General features: G+C 37.6%; 1 protein-coding gene across 1 annotated transcript; it reads right to left on the bottom strand.

Annotated features, from left to right (window-relative positions):
• Positions 1 to 7,691: 7,691 nt before the first annotated feature.
• On the bottom strand, positions 7,692 to 9,457 carry LOC138853381 (neuropeptide-like protein 33). Its single transcript, XM_070089691.1, has 2 exons — positions 9,319 to 9,457; positions 7,692 to 8,256 (listed from the first exon to the last, which is right to left on the bottom strand). Exons 1-2 carry the CDS (start codon positions 9,433 to 9,435, stop codon positions 8,023 to 8,025), a joined length of 351 nt encoding a protein of 116 aa, XP_069945792.1. The 5' UTR covers positions 9,436 to 9,457; the 3' UTR covers positions 7,692 to 8,022.
• Between the last annotated feature and the right edge of the window lie 2,779 nt (positions 9,458 to 12,236).

Genomic DNA, 12,236 nt, shown 5'->3' with positions numbered 1-12,236 from the left:
TGAAGTTGTCCAGACTATATCTTCTTCAACATGAAATTTGTGAGTACCTATTTATCATGTATTCACCTGTCAGGTATCTACTTCACTGTTATACAATAGATCTTAAACGTACAGCCCCTGACGTTCATAAAGCTCACATTATAACCTGCTTAATGTGTTTCATGTGGTTGCAGTTGGCTCTGGTGTTCGCGGTGCTGGTGATGGTCCTCGTAGGGACAGCCCAGGCTGATCCTGACCCACAATTGAGAGGATTTGGTCATGGCGGTGGATTTGGACATGGCGGTGGATTTGGACATGGCGGTGGATTTGGTGGTGGCTTTGGACATCGTGGTGGATTCGGACATCGCGGTCGATTCGGACATCGCGGTCGATTCGGACATCACGGTGGAATTGGTCATCTCGGATAAACAAATCTTTCCCTTCTTCTTAATCACATCCAACGTGAAGATCCTGCCATGGATGAAAACACACGAAAATATGTATAATCAGTGAATCGAAAATTTATAAGTATCATAAACAGAAGAACACAACGCCAACGAACTTGCCGTTCTGAAACAAGAACGAGACTTTGTCTGCTGGAATGAACGCAGACAACTACTGGAACTCACCCAATACCTCAAACTCAACCCGTACTTCCCCCAACAACAGCATTTTGAACCTTACCAACCTCCATCATGATTACGGCGCCAAGGATATTTAACACTGATTCTTCTCCATTATTTTTATTGGGTTGTGACCAACTTATTCCTCTGTAATTGTCGACCATTGGCAGAATTTTTAAAAAATATATATAAATATTTATTAATTAATGAATTAAATTTATTTTAATTCGTCCTACAGAATTACACAGAATTTTGAAGCATCAACTCTAACAAAGCGAATGTCCATAGAGAGTCATTTAAAAACAGTTATGTATACTTAAGTTCATGTCCCATCAACATAATACAACAATTTTGCTAAATTGTACGATCACAAGCACACAAATTATGTATAAACACATGTATATATAATGGCTATGGTAAACACTTACCATTTACACACTGCATGATAAGAGTGTGTTAAGTCTTTACTATGCAAAAATAGCAGGTATTAAGTCTTTTCACTGCAGAAAAGCAGGTGTTAGGTCTTTACACTGCGAAAAAGCAGGTGTTTAGTCCTTACACTGCAAAATAGCAGGTGTTAAGTCTTTACATTGAGAGAAAAGCAGCCGTTACATATTTACACTGCAAGAATAAAATAAATATTAAATCTTTACACTACAAGACAGCAGGAGGAAAATTCTTTACATTTCTTCTCCCTTGAACCATCCTACTCTACAACTCCACGTTTATTCTATTAATTAGGAAAAGATTAACTTGGGAACATATAGCACTTGAGAATAGGACAGTAATTAGGCTCGTGCCAAGGAACAAGAGCTCTAATTCCTGGCATCAAGAGATCTTCACCAGCATCAACTCACCCCTCTGCAAGACGGGTAGAGGCAAAGACTGAAGGACATTAACAGAAATGAAGGTAAGATGAAGGACTCTTAGTTGATGGAGGAAATTGATGTCTGTTTGATGACTGTCAGAGAGTGGATTATTTACATTTACACTAGATGAGGAGATAAATGGTGTATATGATATATATATATATATATATATATATATATATATATATATATATATATATATATATATATATATATATATATATATATATATATATATATATGTGTGTGTGTGTGTGTGTGTGTGTGTGTGTGTGTGCTTTTGTTTTCTGAGTGTACAGCTGGTGTATGAGTTTGTATAATTGTAAGACTACGTGAGTGTATAGCTGGTGTATTAGCTAGTATATTTGTAATTATTATTGTTGTAATAAAAAAGCGCTAAACCGACAAGGGTCAAGAATAACTGAAAGACTACATTGAATTATTATTTGTGTATGTAAAAATACATGTGTTTCCCTGTGTATGAACTGATTACATAACTCACTGTGTAAGTCTGTTGGGACTGATACCGTAAGTTTCAAATATTTTAACTTTCTAGGTGACGTAAAGATAAATTGTTCTCCTTCGGAGAACAATTGGTAAATACTGAACAATTCGATAGTTGCTATTCAACGACCCCACGCTCGCGATGGAGGTTGTGGCTGGATGCTGAAGATGCTCGAGGCTGCAGGTGATGAACATTGATGCTGTGACTGTAGCTTGCATGCTTATTCATTCTACAGGCTCAAAATTTACAAACAATAAACTCTTTTGTCCTAGAGAAATAAATAAATAATTTATGTTAAGCTCTAAACCCATATGGGTCATTCAGCGCAAGACGTGGTTGGAGGCTTGATCCTCCGTCTGCTCATCGCCAGACAGACGCAAAAAAAAAGCAGAGTACATAATTAACCAAATCTACGAAAACCGAATCCTCCTCTAAATCCTCCATGGCTAAATCCGCCTACAAATCTTAAATGATCAAATCCGCCTCCAAATCCGCGATGACCAAATCTGCCTCCAAATCTGCGATTGCCAAATCCGCCTCCAAATCCGCGATGACCAAATCTGCCTCCAAATCTGCGATTGCCAAATCCGCCTCCAAATCCGCGATGACTAAATCCGCCTCTAGATCTACTATGGCCGGAGCCGTTGTCTTCAAATTCTGTGACATGATGAATCAGGGCGTGAGGACCGGGCATCGCCTGGGCCAACCCAATCACCGTAGCCACCACAACCACTGTCGACACCACGGCCAGCTGCAACCACGGAAGAAAACCATTACTAAAGAGTTGTTAAGCCAACGAGAATGACAGTTTCCTAATAGATATTGACATGAGCAAGTTAGGCCAGTGACAGGTGACAATAATATGGAGCAACTTTTACGACTCCAGAAGCCCCTCCATGTGAATCAGTTGTGCTCTCCATGTGATCGCTCGTGATATATCCCGACTTACAAATCAAGTATTCTGTAATGAAAAAAATCATGTTGTGTTTGTTATATTAATCGCTAATTTGGAAGTATCACTTCTATATAAAGATTTTAATATGGTTGGACAAAAATATATGGATTTTTTGAGGAACGATGGGGGTGGGTAAATCTTAAGAAAAAAAGAAAACTTATATTATTATTTGTTTAAAAACCTGGGAACTTTGGGGATTGTTTAACACCACTGAAGGAAAATGATGAACCGTGGTTAACGTGATGACGTATCTTCAGCCATAGTTACTCAGACACAGGTACAGAAAGGATTCAAGCCTATATATGCTTAATTTAACTAAAGAAAATTATTGTTTTATTATCGTATCTCTAAGTGGACACTTGCCCACCCTCAGGAGCCTTCTCACCTTTATTGACTATGTTTTGCCAACATGGTGGACTTTATCAAGCCCACTGTGTGGGCGATACGTAGTCAACACAATATCGCATTATACGGCATTTCTGTCTATTTTTCCAGGTGAGAAAGAACAGCATGCTACAGACTGTCAATTCTATCCCTGGACTCTAGGGGATCTGAGTGAAGGATCTTGAGACGAAGGTGTGTGAGGTACTCACAAATTTCATGTTGAAAAAAAGGTGTTGTCTCTACAACTGCGGCTGATAGCTATGAAGTGCAGATGTTTATATAGCGACTCGGAAAATTTCTCGCTTTGTGGCTCCACCTCCCTCCATGGTCACGCAGTAATTTCCGCGTGATTGGGGAGATAAAAATGTTCTATCCAGGTTAAAGCTTATAAGATTTTGGCCTCGAGCTGTTAGTTTACTGGTCGGAGGTGTTCCTTATGTAAGTGAATATACTGCTGTGTTAAGACACTACATTGGTATTGTTATTGCTGAAAAGTGTTGCTCATCTTATTCTTCAACTTGCAAGTATCGTCTATCATCGGTAACACGACACTGCTTTAAGGAAAGAGTCTTAATAACAAGTTGGTGATAAATACTCCAAATCCGCGATGGCCGGAGCCTCTGCCTCCAAGATGAGGGTCATGATCAATCAGGGCGTCACAACATCAACTAATTTTCATTATCTAGTGTCTGGAAAGTTTGCATATTTTAGTACAATGGCTACGAACATTAATTACAAGGTGAGTAGACTTCTCTTAAGTACTGATGATATTAACGCTACGTGTTACAGTCTAGGATATATTGTCCATGTCTGTGTATTTATTGAGAACTTTCTCAACCCTGCTGGTTGGTTAATGGGGTTAAAAGCCTATCGACTACACGAAGGCCATTAAGGCTGCAAGTCAAAAATACTTTAATCCCGAAAACAGGGATTACAATAAACTCTCAGTATATACACTGCATTGTGTGACGGCGCTGGATATCACTCAGGCTTAATAACTAGCATATATAATCTATTATTCTGATTATTAGGAAATACTGAACTGTGTATTATACTGTATTGCATTGTATTGTATTGTATTAATACAAATTTAACTAATATTTTTTACTTTTTCTAGGATTTCTACATTTTTTCCTACCTTCCTACCCCTTCAACAACATTATTAGTGATGTTCCAGGAGTCATTAGAGTTGTGATGCCCGTGTACTACACACAGTACAGCTACTGAATGAATAGTGATAAATGTGTTTTTTTTTGTCAACTTGCCTTGGTGGAAAACAGCAAGTGCGGTACAATTATTATTATTATTATTATTATTAGTAGTAGTAGTAGTAGTAGTAATAGTAGTAGAGAATTACTGTACGCTGAAAGACTGAGTTGGTTAATTTATAACACTAGTCATTATTTACCACCAGTCAAGGATATTGTAATCTTTATTAACTGGGATTGAAAATAAACTCCCAGCACATTTACACAGAGATAAACAACTCTGTGTGTACGATATAACTTGAACCTGCCAGACCTAGCTGTGTCTACATGTTGGTTTTATTCTACAGTGTGTGTAGTAGTAGTAATAGTAGTAGCTATTGTAGTAGTAGTAGTAGTAGTAGTAGTAGTGGTGGTAGTAGTAGTAGTAGTAGTAGTAATATTTGTAGTAGTTACTAGTTGTCAAAGGCACATGTCGACAGACTCTTGGCATGCCGTGTGTTTGTGTGTGTGTTCTTACCTATTTGTGGTTGCAGGGGTCGAGTCATAGTTCCTGGCCCAGCCTCTTCGCTAGTCGCTACTAGGTCCCCTCTCTTCCTGATCCATGAGCTTTGTCTAACTTCTTTTTAAAGCTGTGTATGGATGCTGCCTCCACTACATCACTCTTCAGATTGTTCTACTTCCTGACGACTCTGTGGCTGAAGAACTTCCTAATATCTTGTGACTCATCTGAGTCTTCGACTTCCAGGTGTGACCCCTTGTTGCTGTGTCCCATCTCCGAAACATCCTGTCCCTATCTACCTTGTCAATTCCTCTCAGCATTTTGTATGCCACACCCCCGTATCCCTCCTGTCCTCTAATGTCGACAGGTCGATTTTCCTTAACCTCTTCACGAAGAACATACCTCTTAGCTCCGGGAATAGTCTTGTTGTAAACCTTTGCACTTTCTCTAACTTCTTGAATTGCTTGACCAGGTGTGGGTTCCATACTGGCGCTGCATACTCCAATATGAGCCTGACATACACGGTGTACAGAGTCTTAAATGAGTCCTCACTGAGATGTCGAAACGCTATTCTTAAGTTTGCCAGGCACCAATATGCTGCAGCAGTTATTTGGGTGATGTGCGCCTCAGGAGATGTGCCCCGTGTTATACTCACCCCAAGATCCTTTTTTTCTTAGTGAGGTTTGCAGTCTTTGGCAACCTAGCCTGTATTCTGTCTGCGGTCTTCTTCCACCTTCTTCAATCTTCATGACTTTGCACCTGGTGGGGATTAACTCCAGGAACTAGTTGTGATAAATGGTTTAAAAACAACCGACAAGTTGAAGATTGAGACACTTATGCAAGATATGAGAATCTTTATTGAGGAAACGTTTAGCTACAGAGTGGCTTCATCAGTCCAATACAAATCAGATGGGTATAAGGAGTGGAAGAGTTTGAGGTAATCAGTCCCTCAGCCTGGAGTCGATGTCTTCAGTCCATCAATCGTCTAGAAAGTACAGCATAGGGCCGTAGACGTGGCTTATATACTGTAGTCAGGTGAGGTGAACAGATTGATGGACTGAACACATCGACTCCAGACTGAGGGACTGATTACCTCAAACTCCTCTCCTTACACCCTTCTGATTTGTATTGGACTGATGAAGCCACTGTATGGCGAAACGTTTCCTCAATAAAGATTCCCATATTTTGCATGTCTCAATCTTCAGGAGCCAGTTGTTGGACCAGGCTTGCAGCCTGTCCAGATCCCTTTGTAGTCTCATCTGATCCTCCTCCGCTTGAATTATTCGCATTAGCATCACATCGTCTGCGAACATGGACACCTCTGAATCTATTCCTTCCGTCATGTCATTCTCATATACCAGAAACAGCACCGGCCGTAGGACTGACCCTTGTGGAACCCCACTCGTCCCAGGCGCTCACCCTGACACCTCGTCACGTGCCATCACTCATTGTTTCCTTCTTGTCAGTTATTCTCTGATTCACTGCGACTCCTTTCCTGTTATTCCTGCCTGCTTCTTTAGCTTTTACACTAATTTCTTGTGCAGAACTGTGTCGAACGCTTTCTTGCAGTCCAAGAACATGTAGTCAACCCACCCCCTCTCTCTCTTTTGTCTTACTTTTGTCACCTTTTCGTAAAACTCCAGTAGGTTTGTGACACAGGATTTCCCTTCCCTGAAACCGTGCTGATTATCGTTTATAAGCTCATTCCCTTCTAGGTGTTGCTCATAAGCATACTATGCATTTCAGTGACACTGGTCTGTAGTTTAATAGCACCTGCCTGTCTCCCCTCTTAAAGATTGGGACTACATTTACTGTCTTCTACACCTCAGATAGTCGCCGTGTTTCTATAAATGTGTTGACCATTGTTGTTAGTGGCAGACAGAGCACCTAAGCTCCCTCTCTCAGGACGCAGGGAGAGATGCCCGGTCCCACCGCCATTGAGGTATCTAGTTCGCTTAGCAGCTTCTTCACCTCCTCCTCTGTTGTATGTAATGTGTCCAGCACTTGTTGGTGTACCCCATCTTTCCGGCTTTCTGGAGTCCTTTCTGTCTCCGCTGGAAATACTTCCTTAAATGTCGTGTTGATCTTTTCACATACTTCTTCGTCGTTTTTTGTGATCTCCGCTCCTTCCTTCCTCAGCCTGATTACCTGATCCTTAACTGTTGTTTTCCTCCTGATGCGGCTGTACGTGTGTACGTGTGTGTGTGTGTGTGTGTGTGTGTAAAAGATGGAGTTTACCCATTGTTTGCTCCACCACCCCTGGAGACTCACCTTTAAGCTTACAGGAATATTTCATCGCCAGACAAGCATGCATGCGCAGTAACATGAAAGTTTTTATGTATCTAAAGGCTTGAATAACAGAGGTAATTCAGCAGTGTTTATATATTCAATGTAACTGTCTTTGGCTCACAACTGCAGGTCCTGAGTTCGATCCAGTAAATACGTATCTAGCATTTAGTCAGCCGTTGTTCGTGGCATTCTGAAATGTCGAAATATGCCATAGACTGGACCGGACTTCGAAACGAGCTGAGGTAAGATAGAAGCTTTTTGCCTGTAAATTCAATGACGTGTGAAAACGCAGCATTCATAATTAGATTTAGTATAATATACAAACACATTGCACTTCACGTCTCTGTATCTCTATTGAATGCATGAATAATATTTCAGACAATATTTTTTAGGCATCGCCGAAGAGATGTCCTTTATTTATTTGTCCTTACATTTGTCTACAACAGAATACAATGATCATCAGCAACCAATGTAAATATTTGTAGGTTACGTGAGATGAAGGAAGATGTTGCAGCTTGAAGGGGATGTTGACAGGTATTTCACAACTGGAAATGTTGATTGAAGATGTTGTCTACATCTATGATGTTAAGATAGGCTTGCTAGCATGATTGGATATTCTACGTCCTCGTTCTTCGCACCTTCTTGCTTTTTTTCATCATCGGGTTTGTCAGCTTGGGGGGGAGGGATACCGTGTAGCTGGGTAGTCCAGATTTAACCATAATAGCCGCCGCCAAAGCCGCGACCGAAGCCACCACCAAATCTGCCGAAACCACCACCAAAGCCGCCAAAACCACCACCAAATCTACCAAATCCACCAAATCCACCATAGTGACGATGTGGGTCAGCACTGGGGTCAGGGTAAGCCAGGGCGTCAGGGCCAGGCATGGCCCGGGAAGACCCCATCAGGGCGGTGAGAGCCACCACCACAATCATCAACAAAGACAACTGCAAAAATAAAAACGTTAAATATTTTTTTTTTTGTAAAATAGATGATACTGCATAACCACAGAATCTATTATATTAAATAACATTGAAGAAACATTCGTGAAGCATATTATTAATGTAGCTTATGTTGTATAGGAAATATCTTAACCATGTTCCCAGTAATAATACCTGTAACAATAACAGGCAACACTAAATCATGATAAAATTCCCAACGTGTCCTCAAACTCTATCCCAAGCAATCATGTTCTATCATTAATAGAAAATACTGATTTAAAATGCACATTAAATAAGTTTTTAATATTTATCCAGGTTGCCATAAATAATCTATGTATAAATAACGATGAAAACAAATATAAGTGTGCGAGATATCGTAAAATCCTGTTCGTTAATCCCAGAAAAATATACTTTATTATTATTATTATTATTATTATTATTATTATTATTATTATTATTATTATTATTATTATTATTATTATTATTATAACTAAGTGCTTAACCCATAAGTTTCACACAACGCTGAATATACTTCATAAACAGGATGAATAGAAGTACAAGACGGAAGATATCATAGAACTTGGAAGTCCACACCGAGACTTATGAAGGACTGCTGTGTATTATCTATGTGCATGACTCAAGGCTAGAAAAGCAAGAGAGAAAAGAATCTGATCTTACGTTGGGGGAAAAGCATACTCATAATAGTTTGCCGACAGGTTTTAAAGACTTATTACTCAACTAGGGTTGCTACGGACGTGTTACACCCGCCTCAACAGACATCAGGGATACCCAGTTCCCAAGATAGGAAACAAAGCACACTCATTGTAAACACACACTTGGGTACGCAGCTTTTGAATGTACACAGACCTTATATATATATATATATATATATATATATATATATATATATATATATATATATATATATATATATATATATATATATATATATATATATATATATATATATATATATATATATACATATATATATATATATATATATATATATATATATATATATATATATATATATATATATATATATATATATATAAATACACTTACAACTTTCATGTTGCTGATGATGGAAGAACGTCGAGTGGAGAGCTTCACTTCAGGTTGACTGTCCTTCCCAAGGGAGTCGCAGGCCCTTATATACCCACTCAGGTGGAGTAGGTACATAAGGGCCTGCGGGTAAACAAGCCCCGCCCTACACCTGGGGTTTTCCATACCAACAAAGCAGGTTTGTAGCTGTTAAGTACCAAAGAAGGGGAACTACCACGGTTTTTATATTATTTTTTGTGCAGTCATGTGTCGTCTTAAAATGTGCACTAACATATGTCTGAAGAGAGGAGTTTATATTCACATTTTAGTATTTTAGTCCTGTTGTGATTAATATAGAGCAGCTTACAGAGTTTATTTAAATAGAAATAATAATAATAATAATAATAATAATAATAATAATAATAATAATAATAATAATAATAATAATAATAATAATAATAATAATAATAATAATAATAATAATAATTATTATTATTATTATTATTATTTTTATTATTATTATTATTATTATTATTATTATTATTATTATTATTATTATTATTATTATTATTATTATTACTATTATTATTATTATTATTATTATTAGAAGAAGAAGAAGAAGAAGAAGAAGAAGAAGAAGAATTTTGCAAAGTAATACACTGGTATCTATGTAGGCAGTTTAGGCAGACATAAGAGAATGTGAAACAGGTAATAATTATAATATGCCCACCAGTAGGCCTACGAGACAGGTAGCTCAGCGAAGCATCGAGATGCATCACAGTAGCAAAATAATTTAAGAAAGCTTTAAAATAGGTTAAAAAAAACACACGCGAACGATAGAAATGTTTTACATTACATTATATTACATTATATTACATTACATTATATTACATTTGATTATCAAGGGCCAGTAGACCTATTGTAGCGTTCCCTAGTCCTACGCCCTTATGCTTCTTAGGGAAAACATCCAGGTTATCCAAGAATGAAAGTCGCTAAATGGATGAAATATGAGAGAGAAGTTCTAAGATGAAGTAAGATGCCTTATCCTGGACTGCCATCAATCCCAGGGTTAAATACGAAGTTGTTTGGGGCATAAAATAGCCTGTCAGTCCATGTAGAGAAAGTAGTCGGCCTATTTTAGTGTGAAATATGGCACTGCTGCATTCGACAACTTGTCAAGTTGATGCTACGATAATATTGAAATTCAGTAAAATATCCAGAACATACAAGGACGAAATATTAAGTCAGTTCAATGATGAACTATAATATTAGTTCTGGGGATGCGAAAAACCAGTGTTAAATATCCTCTCAGTTCTAAGAGTTCTTTTGACTCGCTCCTCAGAAAACGTGCTTTGTTATTTGAACTTAAAACCTTGTTGACCTCTGTACATTGTGTTATACAACTGTATTGAAAATGTATTTAATTGTGTGATATATTCCACCAGTTGTAAAGGTGGTACCTCCCTATATATATATATATATATATATATATATATATATATATATATATATATATATATATATATATATATATATATATATATATATATATATATATATATATATATATATATATATATATATATATATATATATATATATATGTATATAAAGGGAGTTACCACCTCTAGAAATGGACTGGGGACCCTCATCCTCAGAAACGAGCATAAACGTACCCCAGAGAAAACTCGAGGTTCTCCCCGGAGCTGGTTAAATATTTTTCTCTCCTACCACCCCACCAACATTACCTGCATTTCTGTCCTTCAGTGCATTAAGCGCGGGTATATACCAGAGAGAATCTTCTCGTTGTACCTGCTGGTGACTCGTGCAGTTCTACTGCCTCTCCTGCGATATTTAATCAAGAGACGGAACAACCGCTTATTTTCTTTGTACTTGATTTTGTACCTGAAGCAAAAACTGAACCAGAGTTGAGACTTCACAAAAAGCGGGAGAGGAGTCCCTTATATTAACCATTAGATACCAGAATGCCACTAGTCAACGTATGATTGTCGACCATCTCTTCGTTGTCTCAGATGCCACTACTTTCCCCCTCTGCATTTACTCATTGGAAAACGGGAAATAGTGTATGAGTTAGTTAAAACATATGATCTCAAGTAATGAGTCGATTATTACTGTGAACTCTATAAACGGCCTGATAATAATATGACTAGACAAATAGTTGAGCTTCAAATAGCGGAGGTACAATAATCCCAGTATCAGTGTGTCTATGTATTATCATGAATTTACAAAAAAGTGGCGTATTTTCAGATGCTATTTGAATGAAAGCGAAATTTTCACCACACACACACATTCATGTGGATCTTACTGGCCAACGGGGATGAGGCTAAACCCTACCGACTACACGAGGGTCAGTAAGACGTGCAATAATGTTGGGAGATCTACGGAGAAAATATTAGATAAAGTCGTTTTGTTCCTGAGGAGCGAAACGTTACCACAATGAAATATAGCATTAGTTGCACTTTTATCCTTTTACCCAACCTCAGGATACATAAGAAATACACCTCACGGTGTATATACCCTGAATAGATATATACACAGAATAACTGTTTCTTTATATATATATATATATATATATATATATATATATATATATATATATATATATATATATATATATATATATATATATATATTTATATATATATATATATATATATATATATATATATATATATATATATATATATATATATTTATATATATGAATGTGTAAATTCAAGAATTATGTGGATTAAAGTAAAGGTTGGATGCGAGAAGTGGGTCATAATAAGCGTGTATGCACCTGGAGAAGAGAAGAATGCAGAGGAGAGAGAGAGATTTTGGGAGATGTTAAGTGAATGTATAGGAGCCTTTGAACCAAGTGAGAGAGTAATTGTGGTAGGGGACCCGAATGCTAAAGTAGGAGAAACTTTTAGAGA

Source organism: Cherax quadricarinatus, chromosome 29, assembly GCF_038502225.1.
Source record: "Cherax quadricarinatus isolate ZL_2023a chromosome 29, ASM3850222v1, whole genome shotgun sequence".
Classification (NCBI taxonomy): Eukaryota; Metazoa; Arthropoda; class Malacostraca; order Decapoda; family Parastacidae; genus Cherax; species Cherax quadricarinatus.
Note: the sequence above shows the minus strand (reverse complement) of the source record. Positions and strands in the feature narration are given on the sequence as shown.